The sequence below is a fragment of the Crinia signifera genome, chromosome 2 (genome assembly GCF_055691185.1).
Source record: "Crinia signifera chromosome 2, ASM5569118v1, whole genome shotgun sequence".
Lineage (NCBI taxonomy): Eukaryota > Metazoa > Chordata > Amphibia > Anura > Myobatrachidae > Crinia > Crinia signifera.
Window position 1 is genome coordinate 174,136,725 of NC_139218.1, and position 20,017 is coordinate 174,156,741.

Consider the following 20,017-nt stretch of genomic DNA (forward strand, 5'->3'; position numbering starts at 1 on the left):
AAATTAGGATTTTTAATGGGCTTGAGCTTCAATTTTTCTAGATCATCTCGGACAAGGCGTTCAAAAGTATCTACAAAACACCCCCGTTTGTGCAGAGGGTAAAATGTAGATTTCTTTTTAAAAATGGAGAACACTTCTTCTCCTTCTGTAGGTTCCACATTTATATTCTTTTCCTCAAAGAAGCGTTTCAGGGCGAGTTTCCTCACCATTTTTTGAAGATCGATAAATACCTCAAAATTGTCAGGAGTGCTAGTTGGGGAGAACTTAAGTCCCTTTTCTAAAACCTTCTGTTCATGCTCACTCAACACATGAGAACTTAGATTAAAGATCACTGTATTCCGTTGCTGATCTACTGCGGCTTCTTGAGGACCCTCAAGATCAGGGTTATTATTTTTCTTTTTCTTCTTTCGCTTTTTCTTTCTGTGTTTCCCAAGGGAATTTTTTCCCCTTTTACCTCTCTGTTTATGTTTTTTAACTTTTTTATGGGGGGGATTTTCCTTAGTGGTGATTTGGTATGATGGTCCTAGTGTTAATCCTCCACTCTGTTTTGTGTTCCCCTGTCTAAAAAATAATGGGTATCCTCTCCCTCAGATCTACGATAAGGGGTGTCCCTATTTGTTCTTCCCCTTCTTCTATGATCATACTCCCCCCCTCCATATTCCCGGGGTCTATCCTGGAATGGGGATCTCCTCCCTCTATGCTGGAATTGTGGTCTATTTAACATTCTTCTGGGGGACCTCCTCCCTTCTGATCTATCTCGCCTATTGTTGTAGGTTCTAGTGTATGGTTTAGAAGGGAAATTCCTTTCCTCTAATCTCGGATTCCTAGGACTCCGAATGGGACCTCTATCCTCTGTTCTATTGTATTTATAGTTATACCTATTTTGTGGTGGGCCCCTAAATCTCCTTTGGGGATTGAGATTCCGATTATCCCTATATTGATCTTTATTCTCAGACCTATTATAGTTCTTTTCTTTCTTGGTTATACAATGCTGTATTCCCTCTTTATAATCGTCTTTATCTCTTAAATATTTTCTTCTCTTCTTTACCATCAAATCGGTTTCGATTCGATTCGATTCAGCCTCCTAGTAATTTCCTCTTCGGCCTCTTTGTATTCACTTAATTGGTCGAAGGGTTTGACCATTTCTGTTAAAGAGAGTATTTCATCCCCTAATTTCTTCAGGTCATTATTCCTTTGTTTTACAATCAGGTTCATTAACGCAAAGGAGCAGGTATCTAGAATCTTTATCCAGTCTCTTTTAAATTCTTTAGATTCTGACTGAAAAGAGGGCATTTTATCTATGCGAAGTCCCCTAGGAATGATTTTCTCCAAAAGGTACTTCTCTAGACTAACCATTTCCCACCAGAGTTTACCCTCTTTGGTCAGGGCTTTCTCTAGTTTGGTCATGATACTGTCTAGATCTTCTTCACCCATATCAATCTCATCCTCAAATTCAGTTGCCTCCTGATCAAAGACACCATGCATTTGCTTTTTCCTTTGCTCTCTATGGGAAAACATAGTGAATCCTATGTGCAGTAGACTATTTCCAATATATGGTAAAACAGCAAGATTTTCACAAACAAAGATTATTGGAAATGATCTGCGCTCACACGGACCAGCTGCTGGAGATCACACAAGAAAAGGGCTACCAAACCCAAAAACACATGTATACAACGAAGGAAGTGGATCCCTTCAGCGCTGTTCACAGGATTCTTTCTGAAATATTTTTTCAATAAGCCATTCACATCCAAGGTACTCAGGCCACCAGGAAAAGAAAGAGAAATCTCTTGGTTACCATCAGCATATAATATACTCCAACTAGATGGTCAAACACCACTGACACTCACCCAGACTAGCTAGGAGAGGTTCACTTCAAGGTTTCTTTCTACACGATCACCAAAATATACACTTTTGGAACTGGACTCACCTAGGGCAAATGCCCTATATGTATCCAAAGGTTTCTTTTGTTGAGAAGAAGTAGACTCTGGGACACTTGCAAGCTTTTCCAAGTAAAAAGTTCACACTTTAATAGTAAAACAGGACACTCCACATCTTCAAACACAGCCTCTTCCTAAAACCCTCACCCGGAATGGGGGCTAGTCAGGGGCGGCAGGTCCACGGATGTTAAAAAGACAGAAGATTGGGGTCCAGCATAAAATCCATCAAACACACCAACGCGTTTCAAACACAGTTTGTTCTTCCTCAGGGTGTAACATTAAAATGATCACGGGGGGGGGTTTAAATACCCTAAAGCCTCCCGGTCATGTCTAAAACCCGGCTAAAACAACCACAGAGTCCCTACATCATCCTTACCTAATTCCATACAAAAATCATCCTACACGCTAAAAATACATTAATAAATCATCCCCAACATTAATAGTGGCTTGCATCAATAAATAAATACATACAGAAATTCATTGCGAGTTTTTAAATCACAAAATCCGGAGTTTAGTCCATGATTTTCTTTATCTCCTATTGCGCGGCGTCCATCTCCCGCACTTCCGCTTCCGGGGACGGGCGTCACATCCGTCCTGTGTAACGCATATGCGTGTCAGGACTGACTACTGACACTTCCGGATTGCGCTGTATTCCGGAGTCTCCTGCTGCCGATGGAACGCAAGCAGCTTGATCTCCTAGATACCGTGTCAACTTCCGCTATCACGGAGCTGGGGATTCTCTTATTTGTACAAGTCCCATATTCAGGGGTCACCACACCATACCACCGTACATAGAGAAAAAATATAAAAGAGAGTAATTAGACACTTAAATGGAGGACACCAGGATAATATAAAATTACGTGAGAAAACATTTATGTGAGAAAACATTTTAACTCAAAATCGGCGTTTAAGCCGCGGGGGACCAGAGTTTTCATATTATAAATCAGGCGCATTTCCATTTGTGAAAGTCTGACATCCCTGTCATCCTTTCTCCAGTTTGCATTAATGACCCTAATTCCACAGAAAGCTTTTATATGGCTGGGGTCATTCCCATGATGCGTTTTAAAATGCTGTGACACATTATGCGTCTCCACCCCTTTTCTAATGTTCCTCACATGTTCAGCAAGCCGTATTTTTAGGGCTCTAGAAGTCTTTCCTATGTATTGTTTATCACAGGAACAACTTAGCATGTAGATACAATATTTCGAATCACATGTGATAAAATCTTTTATCAAAAAACTTTCTCCCGTCTGATTTGATTTGTACTCAGAGATCTTACTACTACTGGATTTACACACTTTACAGATGCTGCAGGTGCCACATCTGAAGAAACCTTTAGATTTGATATTATTCCCGTTTTTTGGTACATTTATGGCACTTCTCACTACCATATTCTTAATATTATCAGCCCTCCTGTATATAAATTTGGGCATAGGTCCTACATGTTTCTCCAACAGCGGGTCGCTTTTAAGTATACCCCAGTGTTTCTTAATTATTTGCTCGATTTGCTTGTGTTGGGAGTTAAATTTTGTGATGAAAGGTACTCCCATTAGTTTCTCCTTTTTCTTCTTTGGTCCCTTCTTAATAGCCTCCAATCTATCCAGTTGGGCCCCTTCCCTCAGAGCATTTCCCACCTTATCTGGATCATATCCTTTTGCTATGAACTGTGATTTCAAGATATTCGCTTGTTCTTCATATGTCTCCAGATCTGTACAGTTCCTCCTGACTCTGTAGAACTGACTCTTCGGGACACTCTTTTTCCAGTTCTCATGGTGGTTGCTTCCAAAGGGGATAAAGGAGTTACAGTCGGTGCTCTTCACATAGTTCTTAGTTTTCACAATGTTATTATCTACGTATATGGATAAATCCAAAAAATGCACCTCTTGTTTGCTCCTATCGAAGGTCAGGACAATGGATGAGGTGTTATCATTAAGATGCTGTGAAAATGCATCCAATGAATCCTCGTCACCCCTCCACATGAACAAAATATCGTCAATGTACCGGGACCAGGACACCAGGCTGGCACCGTATGGGTGACCACCCCACACGGAGGTGGCCTCCCACCACGCCATAAATAAATTGGCATAGCTCGGTGCCAGCCTGGTGCCCATAGCGGTCCCGGTCAATTGCAGATAATAAGACCCCTCGTACCAAAAATAATTGTTGGTTAAAATCAAGGATATCCCCTCCAAAATAAAACTCTTCAAATCCGGGGGTGTCATGTTCAAATCCAAAAAATACTCAACCGCTCTCAGACCTAGATCATGTCCAATGATTGTGTATAAGGAGGTCACATCCGCTGTGACCAGGAAATTGCCCTCCTCCCATGCTGTTTCCTGTATGATCTGAAGGACAGAGATGGTGTCCTTTAGAAACGAGGGCACTTTTTGTACCAAGGGTTGGAGTAGCGAGTCCAGGTAATGGGATAGATTAGATAGTATGGACCCTGTCCCTGCCACAATTGGGCGTCCTGGCGGATTCTCCTTGCACTTGTGGATCTTGGGTAGCACATAGATCACCGGCACTGAGGGTGAAGTGACAGCAATATATTCTTTGATGTCCTTGGTGATCACATTTTTCTTATGATAGGTATCCAAAAAGATTTCTAGTTTGGTTTTAATCTTATCTGTGGGATTACCTCGTAGTTTCTTATATGTGCGGGCGTCTGACAATTGTCGGCTGATTTCTTCCTGGTATTTACTGGTGTCCATAATCACTATACTGCCCCCTTTGTCAGCGGGTTTTATAGTGATTAGTTTATTATCTTCTAGACTTTTCACAGCTTCCCTTTCTTTTTTAGTGAAATTAGGATTTTTAATGGGCTTGAGCTTCAATTTTTCTAGATCATCTCGGACAAGGCGTTCAAAAGTATCTACAAAACACCCCCGTTTGTGCAGAGGGTAAAATGTAGATTTCTTTTTAAAAATGGAGAACACTTCTTCTCCTTCTGTAGGTTCCACATTTATATTCTTTTCCTCAAAGAAGCGTTTCAGGGCGAGTTTCCTCACCATTTTTTGAAGATCGATAAATACCTCAAAATTGTCAGGAGTGCTAGTTGGGGAGAACTTAAGTCCCTTTTCTAAAACCTTCTGTTCATGCTCACTCAACACATGAGAACTTAGATTAAAGATCACTGTATTCCGTTGCTGATCTACTGCGGCTTCTTGAGGACCCTCAAGATCAGGGTTATTATTTTTCTTTTTCTTCTTTCGCTTTTTCTTTCTGTGTTTCCCAAGGGAATTTTTTCCCCTTTTACCTCTCTGTTTATGTTTTTTAACTTTTTTATGGGGGGGATTTTCCTTAGTGGTGATTTGGTATGATGGTCCTAGTGTTAATCCTCCACTCTGTTTTGTGTTCCCCTGTCTAAAAAATAATGGGTATCCTCTCCCTCAGATCTACGATAAGGGGTGTCCCTATTTGTTCTTCCCCTTCTTCTATGATCATACTCCCCCCCTCCATATTCCCGGGGTCTATCCTGGAATGGGGATCTCCTCCCTCTATGCTGGAATTGTGGTCTATTTAACATTCTTCTGGGGGACCTCCTCCCTTCTGATCTATCTCGCCTATTGTTGTAGGTTCTAGTGTATGGTTTAGAAGGGAAATTCCTTTCCTCTAATCTCGGATTCCTAGGACTCCGAATGGGACCTCTATCCTCTGTTCTATTGTATTTATAGTTATACCTATTTTGTGGTGGGCCCCTAAATCTCCTTTGGGGATTGAGATTCCGATTATCCCTATATTGATCTTTATTCTCAGACCTATTATAGTTCTTTTCTTTCTTGGTTATACAATGCTGTATTCCCTCTTTATAATCGTCTTTATCTCTTAAATATTTTCTTCTCTTCTTTACCATCAAATCGGTTTCGATTCGATTCAGCCTCCTAGTAATTTCCTCTTCGGCCTCTTTGTATTCACTTAATTGGTCGAAGGGTTTGACCATTTCTGTTAAAGAGAGTATTTCATCCCCTAATTTCTTCAGGTCATTATTCCTTTGTTTTACAATCAGGTTCATTAACGCAAAGGAGCAGGTATCTAGAATCTTTATCCAGTCTCTTTTAAATTCTTTAGATTCTGACTGAAAAGAGGGCATTTTATCTATGCGAAGTCCCCTAGGAATGATTTTCTCCAAAAGGTACTTCTCTAGACTAACCATTTCCCACCAGAGTTTACCCTCTTTGGTCAGGGCTTTCTCTAGTTTGGTCATGATACTGTCTAGATCTTCTTCACCCATATCAATCTCATCCTCAAATTCAGTTGCCTCCTGATCAAAGACACCATGCATTTGCTTTTTCCTTTGCTCTCTATGGGAAAACATAGTGAATCCTATGTGCAGTAGACTATTTCCAATATATGGTAAAACAGCAAGATTTTCACAAACAAAGATTATTGGAAATGATCTGCGCTCACACGGACCAGCTGCTGGAGATCACACAAGAAAAGGGCTACCAAACCCAAAAACACATGTATACAACGAAGGAAGTGGATCCCTTCAGCGCTGTTCACAGGATTCTTTCTGAAATATTTTTTCAATAAGCCATTCACATCCAAGGTACTCAGGCCACCAGGAAAAGAAAGAGAAATCTCTTGGTTACCATCAGCATATAATATACTCCAACTAGATGGTCAAACACCACTGACACTCACCCAGACTAGCTAGGAGAGGTTCACTTCAAGGTTTCTTTCTACACGATCACCAAAATATACACTTTTGGAACTGGACTCACCTAGGGCAAATGCCCTATATGTATCCAAAGGTTTCTTTTGTTGAGAAGAAGTAGACTCTGGGACACTTGCAAGCTTTTCCAAGTAAAAAGTTCACACTTTAATAGTAAAACAGGACACTCCACATCTTCAAACACAGCCTCTTCCTAAAACCCTCACCCGGAATGGGGGCTAGTCAGGGGCGGCAGGTCCACGGATGTTAAAAAGACAGAAGTGTCCCAGAGTCTACTTCTTCTCAACAAAAGAAACCTTTGGATACATATAGGGCATTTGCCCTAGGTGAGTCCAGTTCCAAAAGTGTATATTTTGGTGATCGTGTAGAAAGAAACCTTGAAGTGAACCTCTCCTAGCTAGTCTGGGTGAGTGTCAGTGGTGTTTGACCATCTAGTTGGAGTATATTATATGCTGATGGTAACCAAGAGATTTCTCTTTCTTTTCCTGGTGGCCTGAGTACCTTGGATGTGAATGGCTTATTGAAAAAATATTTCAGAAAGAATCCTGTGAACAGCGCTGAAGGGATCCACTTCCTTCGTTGTATACAAATATTTCACATTGAATAGGGTTGCTCGCTTTTGGAGAGCAAAATGCTCCGTCCAAGGCGAACAAAGCACAAATTCTCCATAAAACACGGAGCATTTTTCTCATTGAATACTGCCCATAGTGTTTTTCAAAATATGCAAAATATAATGAACAGACATTTACCAGTACCAGTAACTTTATTTTTTATACTGATATGTGATATACGGATATACCTTCGTTTTGCAGAACCTATATTTAATATTATATTTTGTGGATGACTTCGCTTTGTTTGCTTATACATTAGTAACAGTGATTTTAAATAACTAATTTTTGTTGTTGTTATATCTATCTTATATATTTAAAGATTGAGGAGTCTGTGCGGAGCATGGTCATGCGCTATGGAAGTCGACTGTGGAAATTACGTGTCCTACAAGCTGAATTAAAAATTAACATCCGTTTAACACCAACGGGAAAGCAAATACCAATTCGTCTTTTTTTGACAAATGAATCTGGCTACTATTTAGACATCAGCTTATACAAAGAGGTGACAGATTCCAGAACTGGACAGGTATGGAAAATGTGAAATTAGCTGAAACATCACAAGCAAAAAATTAACTTTCATGTTACAGTGTATGTATCTTTCAAAAATGTTATCACTGTTTAAAAACTCAAAATGTTATTCCTTTCAATGATTTTTTTTAAGTGAATGAATATGTTATTCTTAATAAAATTTTTTGTATAAAATACATAATTATCCACCCGTATGCAAGCCTGGCATTGAGTCGGAATCCTACCTTAATACTAATACCCCTTTTCCACTAGCCTAAATAACCTGAGTATTTGCACTGAAGTGCCCCCCCTCAAAAAAAAAAAAAAAAAACAGGATTGCAGGCAGTGTAAACGCTACCAGTTGAAATGACCCATGTCGGTAGACCGGGCATTTCAACCCAGGTAGCTAGCAGGTTGAACACGGATTCAACCCGGCTCGATGTGCAGTGTAAATGGGTAGCCTGGGTTGATACAACCCAGGATTTCGTTCACTGCAGTGCAATTGCTGGCACTGGGAGATGCATACACACTGGGCGTCTTTTGAGCTGAAAGCAGCTCAAATGACAAAACTGAGCTTTCAGATCAAAATAAAGTGTGCATGGGCCTTTACAGTTTTTATTTGATACAATTCAATACACTTAAATGCACCAATTGTATAGATACAATTTGCAATAAAATTTAATACAGTCTCATCTTTGGTGTGGAAAACTATTGCTTCAATATGGTAGTGAGGCTTTCATTTGTATTTGGATCACAGGGAGACTATATCAATCCTGAAAAAGATCATAGGAAGGTCACAACATGTGTACTCAGGTGCTTCAAATTCATTTTCAAAATCCAACAGCAGACAAATCTTACATAATTTGTCATATTCTTCCTTTAATTCAGAGACTATATCTTACAAATCACTGCCATTTTATAGTGTTCCCTTACCACACCCAAGTTAGAAGTTCCTTTTTATTATTTTCAGTGGCGTAACTATAAAATTTGCTTCCCCCTGCCAAAATAGTTTCTGGCGCCCACCCCCTGCTTTCATCTTTGAGCCAGTGGTGTCAGATAACGCAGGGTGGGAAGCAGACTACAGAGGGTGGGAGGGACGGTGAGTGGGCATCAGACAACCAGGGGGAGGGAGGGTGAGCAGGCGGCAGACTACGGAGGGAGGGAGGGTGAACAGGCAGCAGACTATCAGGGGGAGGGATGGTGAATGGGCAGCAGACGAAAGAGGGAGGGAGGCTGAGCAGGCAGCAGACTACGGAGGGTGAGCGGGCAGCAGACACTACGGATGGAGGGTGAGCAGGCAGGAGAATACGGAGGGAGGTAGGGTGAGCGGCAGACTAAAGTGGGAGGGTGAGCGGGCAGCAGACTACGGAGGGTGAGTGGGCGGCAGACTACAGAGGGAGGGTGAGCGTGCAGCAGACTACGGATGGAGGGTGATCAGGCAGGAGACTACAGAGGGAGGTAGGGTGAGCGGGCGGCAGACTAAGGTGGGAGGGTAAGCGGGCAGCAGACTACGGAGGGTGAGTGGGCGGCAGACTACAGAGGGAGGGTGAGCGGGCAGCAGACTACGGAGGGAGGGTGAGTCGGCAGAAGACTACGGAGGGAGGGATGGTGAGCGGGTAGCAGACACTATTGAGCAGGCAGGAGACGAGAGAGGGAGGGTGAGCATGTGGCAGACTATGGAGGGCTGGCATCTACGAGGGTGTCCTTCTATTCGGCGCTAGTCCCTGAGAGGCACCACACTGCTTGTCCATTGTGCAGCAGCACAATTATTCTCGGTGCTCAGGCAGACCCTGCTGGCTCTGGCTCCCCCAAGCCACCGCGGGGTCTGCCTCAGCATAGTTACGCCACTGATTATTTTGTATTTTAAGTTATAATTCCATGGTGCATTTCACTGTGTAAATAGTTTGTAAGGATTGTAATCCAGTTCCTTGTGTTCTTATCATAATAAAGATATCCATTTGAACAACCATCGGTTGAACAGCAGGTTGCTGCTTCTAACTGTTATTTTTCAAACCCAGCCTATAACATGGCAGTTAGGAGCTGATTTGCGGGTTGTTTATCACTCTATCCATTTTTTCACTTTATAAAGCTTGGTGCATCTGGTCCATTATATGGATCTGTAAGAGTTTTAACATACAGGAAAAGTGCATAGCCTCCTTACAATAATTGATGATCATGTTTACATGACATTCAAGTGAGGGACTAAAATTAGGGTATTCCTCAGCTATTTCTCACATAGGAATCTACTTTTTTCTATTTTGATATTAAAGGATAGTGCACTAGATTATTATTGTCCTTTATTATTATTATCATTCCATATTCTCCACAGTTGTCTAGATGTTACAATTTCATAAAATATTAACTTTCTACATTTGAAATACTCATCCAATGGAACATTTATCCATATACTGTACCATCATCCAGAAAGTATGCCACCTCAATTTATTGGAGCATAGAGCTATATGCATTATGGGAGGGATGTTTCCTGCTGTGATCTGTATTACAGTGATTGTGTACTAATAAGTAATATTATGCTATTCCTTAAATTTTTTGCCCTGTTGGGTTTTATTTTTTTTTTGTGGGGGGGGGGAGGGGGGTGTGATGACAAAAATAAGCTATAGATTATATTACAAATCTAGTGGTGGTCTTCGTGTGGTTTCTCTGGTTTGAATGTCTGCAAGATCTATAGAAGATCTATAGAAGTACCTTTGTACATGTCTCTGCAGGTACATTTTTATTCAAAAGATACTTTTTTTTCTTTATATACATAGATTATGTTTCAGGCATATGGAGACAAACAAGGGCCACTTCATGGAATGCTTATAAATACTCCTTATGTTACTAAAGATCTTCTACAGTCGAAACGGTTTCAAGCACAGTCCTTAGGAACAACATACATATATGACATCCCTGAGATGTTCCGACAGGTAAGACTCTTCATTTTCAATATTTTAATTTGTATGTTCTGCTTGTGGAATGAATGAATGTACTTTATACAATAATTAAACAAATTACCACCTCTTCAATCACACTGTCGTCTAATGGCAATAGTCTATGTTTTCCAATACATAATGTAGACATTGAATAAGGATTGAGTGCCCCACTGTGCAGGGCCTGATTAAGGGTTCCAGTAGCACTAGTATAATACATAACTCACTTCTCCATACTTTATTATTTTTTTACCTACCTGCTCATTTGCGTGGAGATACGTGCCCATTGCCTGGGGCTTCATGCTCATTGCCAAGGGTTTCTTGCTTATTGCCAGGGGTTTCTAGCTCCTTATCAGGGGGTTATGTGATTATTTCCCAAGGTTACTCATTACCAGGGGTTACATGCTAATTGCCTGGGGTTACATAAGCTTTTTACCTGAGGTTACATGCTCATTGCCAGGGGAGACTCTGCTCAGAGCACACCAGAATCTGCACTTCTGGATAATGCTGGTCACCCTGCCTTGCCCTGATAAACGCTTGAGGTCCAGTAAGACCTCTAGCATCTGTCTTTTAGAAAGCAGCGGCCATTTTTGGGAGGCCATATTTGCATATTCCATTGCAGGCCACTTTTTTGCAGATTCCTGGAAGACGGAATGGGAGGAAGTAACCCGTTTCCAGGAGAGGCAACTTGCATTTGTGGAGAGGGCGGGTGGGAGTGTAAAGAGAGACAATGTCAGATATGTAGATGGGAGAAGAATGGGTAATGGCTTTGTAAGCGAGTGTAAGGAGCTTGAATTGTAATATATATATATATATATATATATATATATATATATATATATATATATATATATATATATATATATATATATATATATATACGAATCCAGACAAAGGGCACTCAGGGACTTCAGGTGGGTGAAAACAGAGGACTGGTTTATTTCTCAGTCATAAGATATGTCAACGTTTCGGGGTCTCCCCCGTCGTCAGGACAAAAAAGGTGAATGAACATGGTGCATACAACACAGACATTTATAAGCTTAAGACATACTTACCCCCTCCTGCAGTAAGCACTCACATCGCGACCGCCAGGCTTGATTTCCGGGTGCGATCGCACGCTGGTGACGTCACCGCTACTCACAGCGCCGTCTGACAGGCGCATCACTGCGGCTCCGTCCTGGGGTCACGTGGGGCTGGCTGCTGGGGAGGCAAACAAGTGATTAGTGCTATGGCAACAATGTAGTAAACAAAACACATGAATGGGCTGGAGTCAACAGTGTACAATAAAGACATCCAATATACATCATACATTTACGAGGATGCCTGAAACGGAGTGCTAACAAAACACACACAGCAAATGGTGGATAAAACATTGAATGAGTGACATCAAGTGGATAAACATGGATACTATACAAATATAAAAGGAAAGAAAATTTAAAAAACCCTGTACTTCTAGGGACTGCGTAAGACTCGCAATGAGTCGCAATGTGGCAATGGGCTTAATGGAAAAGCAGCACTAAACAAAGTTGTGCCTCACATAAAGCACATGCATCAATTGGCTGCGTGCCAGAGCATGTAAGCAAGTTAGCCGTCATGTCAGCTTGGAGCAGGTGTCGACCATGTGTCGAAAGAACAAGCAGTAGAATGGAATGCTATGATAAGGGTGGGCAGGCTGTTGCTGAGGAGCAGGGAGGTGGAAACATTTTTTATAAAGGTCCATTCATTCCATGTTTCCACCTCCCTGCTCCTCAGCAACAGCCTGCCCACCCTTATCATAGCGTTCCATTCTACTGCTTGTTCTTTCTACACATGGTCGACACCTGCTCCAAGCTGACATGACGGCTAACTTGCTTACATGCACAGTACAGAGGTTCATAGCACAGATGCTGGGAACTCAGCGTGGCGGCAGCCCCTCTCCTTTCAAAAGGTACAACTCACCACTGGCTGTTTGTAATGCTGGGGCATTCTTGCCTACATTTGAAAACTAGTTACAGGGAGATTATAGTAGAATTTTGCACAGCGCCCAATTGAGGGGGCATGTAATGCTCATCCCAGAGAGTATGTCTAGTTCCATATATGGACAGATTGTGAAAAAAGATTGTGAACCTGGTACCTAGAAGCGTGGGTGTGTACCAAATATAGATGAGCCCCAAAGCCGTTAGTAAGAGTTACTTTACTTCATGGGTCCTTAAACTGCGGCCCTCCAGATGTTGTGAAACTACAAATCCCAGCATGCCTTGCCACAGTTTTGCTATAAGGGAGTGTTTAAACTGTGGCAAGGCATGCTGGGATTTGTAGTTTCACAACATCTGGAGGGCCGCAGTTTGAGGACCCATGCTTTACTTGGTCAAGTGCTGGGAAATGGTGCAGATGATTCAATGTAAATGTATATTTCTTCTTCTTACTTCATGGCAGCCCGACAAAGGGTTCATCCATCTCTCCCCATACATTTAGACAGTTCGTTTTTTTTCCCTAGGATACGCTCCTTCTCCCTCCTGTATATTAACCAGCTTCTGCCCCTTGTCTCTAGTCTTTTTTCTGTCTCCTAAAGAGACTAGGCAGGTAGAATTGTTTTATTTTTATTTCTGACTTACTGGTAGGCATTATGCTGCCAGACCTGGGCAGCATATCACTGCCCAGGTGTCCTGGCTGGTGGCATGGACTGTCGGCGCAGCCCTCTCCTCTCTTCTCTTCGGAGATCCTCTCCAGTGGTGGCCGTGTGCCGAGGGATGGCCTGCTATCAGCGTACTGCACACCATGGCGTCCCGAAAGAGGGCATGTGGATACAGTGGCGTTATCCATTGCCGCGGCTGGGGAGCAGGCGGGCGCACAGTGTGTGATGCTGCTTGCGTGCTTCTTCCGGTGGTAGGACCGGAAGCGCCGTGCGTTCCAAGCGGGCGTGCGTTCCACTAGGGAGAAAGTGCCCTATATTAATGCACCTGACCGGTGTCAGAGGCGCTTCCAGTGCAGTGCTTTACCTGAACAGTCAGGGGAAGACTGAGGATAACACTATGGATGTGGAGGAAGCCTCTCTAAAAAGATCTACATTGCTGCCCAGGTAGGTCCTCTCTTTAGAGGACTGGTTTTATTTATTTTATGCCAGGTTAGTTAGTGATTGTTTTCTGTTTAATTGTAGTGTACCTGCAATGGCTAAAAAGAAGGTTGCCAAGAAGAAGCATACCACTAAAACATGTTTGTCCTGTGATAAGCTTTTTACTGGTGAAAAATCTATGTGTCAGGATTGCTCTAAGGATTCTGCTGCTAGTGTTGGTACTGTTTCTCAATGAAGTGAATTAATGGCATGGATGAAGAAAAACTTTGTAATTAAAGAAGAGTTTCAGGGTAAAAGATCCAGGTCACAGACGAGTCCTGGATCTGGAGTTTGACATAGTGCCCAGAGTTGTGGATTCTGATGATGGTGGATCAGGGGCTTTTGGCGCAGAGTCCGGTGAGGTGATTGAAGAGGAGCATTCATTCAACTTAGAGCTTGTGGAGGTTGTCCTCAAAGATTTGTACAAAACGTTAAATTACAAGCAACCGGTTAAAACGGAATACGATGCATTGTTTGAAGACAGGTCTAAGAAGGGAAGATGTTTTCCTGTTCACAAAGTACAGTAGTTAAAGAGATCCTTACTAAGAAATGGGCCAACAGAGACAAACGTATTGGTTTGGCTTAAAGGGTTGAGCGCATGTACCCGATTTGAAGATGTAGAATTTTTTAAATGATGCGGTATTGATGCCGCAGTTTCAGAAGTCACCACTAGGATGACCATTCCTCTGGAGGACGGTGCTTCTCTTAACCCCTTACCGCCGCAGCCTGTTTTTGCCTTCCTGACAGAGCCCTTTTTTTCAAATCTGACATGTATCACTTTATGTGGGGATAACTTTTTTTTGCTTTTACTTATCCCAGTGATTTTGAGATTGTTTTCTCGTGACACATTGTACTTCAAGTTAGTGGTAAATTTTGGTCGATACAGTCTGTGTTTTTTTGTGAAAAATACCAAAATGTCGTAAAAAAATTGAAAATTTTGCAATTTTCAAAATGTTAAATTTTCTGCTTGTGAGGCAAATAATCATACCACTCAAAATAGTTAATAACTAACAAAGAACATATGTCTACTTTATGTTGCCATCATTATTTCAACCTCCTTTTAATTTTTTTGGACACTAGGAGGCTTAAAATATGAATAGCAAATTCTCAAATTTTCAAGAAAATTTCAAACACTGATTTTTTTAGGGACCAGTTCAGTTCTGATGTGACTTTGAGGGACTTGTATGTGAGACACCCCTATAAATGATGCCATTTCAAAAACTGCACCCCTCACAGTATTCAAAACAGCATTTTGGAAGTTTGTTAACCCTTTAGGTGTTTCACAGGAATTAAAACAAAGTGTAGGTGAAATTTCAAAATTTCATTTTTTTTGCAGATTTTCAATTTTAATACATTTTTCTAAGGAACACAGTAGATTTTACTAGAGAAATGTGACTAAAAATTGATTCCCCCAATTCTTTTGTGTTAATAAATATCCTATATGTGGCCCTAGTGTGCACGTTGACCAAACCACAGGCTTCATAATAGAAGGAGCACCTACTTGATTTTGGAGCCTCCTTTTTATGAGATTATCTTTTAGGCACCATGTAGGATTCTAGGCACCATAAGATGCTAAAAGTTAGGAACCCCCCCACAAGTGACCCCATTTTGCAAACTACACCCCTCAGGGAATTCATCTAGGGGTATAGTGTACATTTCAAACCCCCAGGGGTTTCACCAATTTTGGTACAACTGGGCTGTGAAAATGAAAAATTACATTTTTTTACACAAAAATGCAGTTCTGGCTCAAAATTTTTCATTTTCTCAAGGAATGAAGGAGACAACGCACCCCAAAATCTGTGCCGCAATTTCTCCCGAGTACGGCAATGCCTCATATGTGACCAAAAAATACCATTTGGGTGCATGGCAGGACTCAGAAGGGAAGGAGTGATATTTGGATTTTGCAGCACACATTCTGGTGGAATGAATGGTGGGTGCTATGTCGCATTAGCAAGACCCCCGAAGCACCAATACAGTGGAACCCCCCCACAAGTGACCCCATTTTGCAAACTACACCCCTCAGGTAATTCATCTAGGGGTATAGTGTACATTTCAAACCCCCAGGGGTTTCACCAATTGTGGTACAACTGGGCTGTGAAAATGAAAAATTACATTTTTTTACACAAAAATGCAGTTCTGGCTCAAATTTTTTCATTTTCACAAGGAATGAAGGAGACAAAGCACTCCAAAATCTGTGCCGCAATTTCTCCCGAGTACGGCAATGCCTCATATGTGACCAAAAAATACCATTTGGGTGCATGGCAGGACTCAGAAGGGAAGGAGTGATATTTGGATTTTGCAGCACACATTCTGGTGGAATGAATGGTGGGTGCTATGTCGCATTAGCAAGACCCCCGAAGCACCAATACAGTGGAACCCCCCCACAAGTGACCCCATTTTGCAAACTACACCCCTCAGGGAATTCATCTAGGGGTATAGTGTACATTTCAAACCCCCAGGGGTTTCACCAATTTTGGTACAACTGGGCTGTGAAAATGAAAAATTACATTTTTTTACACAAAAATGCAGTTCTGGCTCAAAATTTTTCATTTTCACAAGGAATGAAGGAGACAAAGCACCCCAAAATCTGTGCCGCAATTTCTCCCGAGTACGGCAATGCCTCATATGTGACCAAAAAATGGCAGGACTCAGAAGGGAAGGAGTGATATTTGGATTTTGCAGCACAGATTCTGGTGGAATGAATGGTGGGTGCTATGTCGCATTAGCAAGACCCCCGAAGCACCAATACAGTGGAACCCCCCCACAAGTGACCCCATTTTGCAAACTACACCCCTCAGGGAATTCATCTAGGGGTATAGTGTACATTTCAAACCCCCAGGGGTTTCACCAATTGTGGTACAACTGGGCTGTGAAAATGAAAAAAAAATTTTACACAAAAATGCAGTTCTGGCTCAAAATTTTTCATTTTCACAAGGAAAGAAGGAGACAAAGCACCCCAAAATCTGTGCCGCAATTTTTGGGTGCAAGGCAGGACTCAGAAGGGAAGGAGTGATATTTGGATTTTGCAGCACAGATTCTGGTGGAATGAATGGTGGGTGCTATGTCGCATTAGCAAGACCCCCGAAGCACGGTGAAATGATGAACCTAATAATCCATAGATGTGTGGTATATTTTAAAGCACTCCTTCATACATAGGCCGGGTTTGTCGGGGCAAGTTTCACAGTGGAAAATAGTTTGCTTTCTTATTCCCTTTTTATAGCAAACTTTGCACCTTTTTTGTGTCCTGCCCTTTTTTCCAGTGGAGGGGATTTCGTTAGGGAAATGCTGCCCTGATTCAATATGGGGGCCAGTACTAGAAGTACTGGGGCCAGTACTAGAAGTACTGGGGCCCTCTGCCTGCTGGTTCCCAAATATTAGGCCCTTTATGACTTCCTCTTGAAAGTGCATAAATGTCCCCGTCTGGCTGGTAGAACGGAATAGTACGTAAGCGTTATACAGTGCCATCTGGATGATATACACGGCCAGCTTCTTATACCATATTTTTGTTTTCCGCAGGGCACTGTACGGCTTCAGTACCTGATCTGAAAGATCCACTCCGCCCATGTACTTATTGTAATCTAGGATACAAATAGGTTTTGAGGTGTGGGTACTGGTACCTCGTACAGGGACGGAGGTGGTACTGTCTCCGTGAATTGTTGTCAGTATAAGGACATCTCTCTTGTCCTTATATTTGACCAACAACATATTTTCGGTGCATATTGCCCTGCTTTCACCCTTTCTCAGTAATTGGGCAACGTGCGTTTTTGGGAGGCCTCTTTGGTTCTTGCGCACAGTACCGCAAGCTGCTGTACCTCTTGAACCAAGGGCCTTAAACAGGGGGATGCTGGTGTAAAAGTTATCCACATAGAGGTGATAACCCTTATCCAGGAAGGGGTTCACTAAATCCCCAGACAATCTTTCCACTAACACCTACGAGGGAGGGGGGGCATTCTGGCGGTTCAATTCTTGTGTCCTTCCCTTCATATACCCTAAACCTGTGGGTGTACCCTGAGGTACTTTCGCACAGCTTATACATTTTTATGCCATACCTTGCCCTCTTATTGGGAAGGTACTGGCGAAATTTAACCCTTCCTTTAAAATGTATAAGTGACTCGTCTACACAAATACATTTTTTGGGGATGTACATCTCAGCAAATTTGGCGCTGAAATGATCAATGACCGGCCTGACTTTGAATAGCCGGTCAAAGGTGGGATCATCTCTGGGTGGGCACTGTGCATTATCGTTGTAATGCAAAAATTTAAGGATCGTCTCAAAACGAGTCTGGGTCATGGCCATACGATGAAGTGGGGTGCTGTACAGAACATCTGTACTCCAATATTGTCTAATTTCTGGCTTTTTAACTATGCCCATATGTAACACCAGACCCCAAAATGTCATCATCTCTACTGCATCTACAGGGGTCCACCTAGCAAATGATGACGTGGGGTTTTGAGCAATAAACTGCTGGGCATATAAATTACTTTGGTCCACCATTAAATTTATAAAATCATCAGAGAAAAAGACTTTGAAAAAGTCAATTTCTTTGAGGCCTGTAGTATCAAATTGGATTTCTGGGTTGGCCAAAAACTCAGGAACCTGGGGCTCAAAATTGTCTGGTGGTGGGGTCCATACGAGATCAATCATTGGGGGGGGGGGGGGTCTCAGCTGCTCTACGGGGGCGTCTTTGAGGGGGTCCCTCATCACTAGAGGAGGAAGAGGAGCTTAAGGCGAATGCAAATTCATCGCTTGCATTACTGGCTGTGTCAGTGTCAGAGGCAATAAGGGCATATGCCTCCTCCGCTGAAAACAGTCTTTGCGATGATTGGGACATTTTTATTATTTTTAAGTGTAGTGTTTCAACACGTGTATAGTGTAGGGGGGGTACAAACTTTATTTCAACACGGGGGGTATGTAGTGTGTATGTAGTGCTTTAACACGTGTAAAAAAAAAAAAGCTCCTGCGCCAAAAATTGAGCACAGATGTTGGTCAGTAACGTCCGTCACTGATCAGCGCTCAGCGGGCACAGGACACCCACAAAAGCACCGTGGGTGTAAAAAAAATTAAAAAAATAAAACCCCACAGCACCCTCCAAAAAAAATAAAATTTAAAAAAACTGCTGATGAGTCAAACGCAACAGTAATTTGATCCCAAAAAAAATTAGATCAACCCTGTGCCAAAAATGCTGATCAGTGATGTACGTCACTGATCAGCGCTCAGCGGCCACAGGACACCCACAAAAGCACCGTGGGTGTAAAAAATTTTTTAAAGAAAAACCCCACAGCACCCTCCAAAAAATTTTTTTAAAAAAAAACTGCTGATGAGTCAAACGCAACAGGAATTTGATCCCAAAAAAAAAATTAGATCAACCCTGTGCCAAAAATGCTGATCAGTGATGTACGTCACTGATCAGCGCTCAGCGGCCACAGGACACCCACAAAATCACCGTGGGTGTAAAAAAAATTAAAAAAAAAAACCCACAGCACCCTCAAAAAAAAAACAACTGCTGATCAGTGATGCAACACTGATTAGCAGTGAGGGGCAGCAGGCACACAACTTTTTGTGCAACCTGACAGGGTATATTTAAAAAAAAAAACCTGCACCCCAAAAAAACTTGCTGATCAGTTAATTTATACTGATCAGCACAAAAGGGGGGTAGCAGGGGGCACAGAGACAAAATTATATCACACAATATTATTCTCTGACACAATGACGCTGCAGCAGCAGCAGCAGCAGCAGCTCAAGCACCAGGAAGTAACAGCAACCAGGAAGCAGCAGCTGGCAGCACGGATGCCACCAACGCTGTTCAGGTCAGTATAAGGGCACAGATGGGCACGGAGACCGCTCTGCACGCTGTTCCTGACCGGAATGGCGACTGCAGGGCTGTCTCCGGTATTTTCTATGTGGTGTATTGGCTGTGATTGGTCCGTCGGTCCGACGGACCAATCACAGCCTTTGGGGGCAGGTGGGGTGAGGTGGGGTGACCACCAGTGACACCCTTACACCCGGTGGTGATTGGTGCTGTACTTAACAGCACCAATCACCACCGATCCCTGTGTCACCGAGCGACGTTATTCGCCGGTACACAGAAAACGCTGTAATTGGCTGTTCACATTTGAACAGCCAATCACAGCGGTCGCCGATGGGGGGGGGGGGCATCGATGCCCCCCCTGGGCAATGAGGGAAGATGTCTGCTGTCAGGGACAGCAGACATCGTCCCTCTGTCACCGCGTCTATAGACGCGGTGACAGTTTAATGGCATGACGTACAT

The 20,017-nt window shown here is 42.5% G+C and overlaps 1 protein-coding gene across 1 annotated transcript in view; it reads left to right on the plus strand.

The window, feature by feature from the left end:
* The window catches only part of ACACA (acetyl-CoA carboxylase alpha), a 551,747-nt gene that overhangs the window by 244,811 nt on the left and 286,919 nt on the right, over window positions 1-20,017 (plus strand). The window contains exons 27-28 of the mRNA XM_083173207.1: window positions 7,543-7,746; window positions 10,499-10,654. Of these exons, the coding sequence (XP_083029333.1) occupies window positions 7,543-7,746; window positions 10,499-10,654 (360 nt within the window). The remainder of the gene's footprint in view (window positions 1-7,542; window positions 7,747-10,498; window positions 10,655-20,017) is intronic.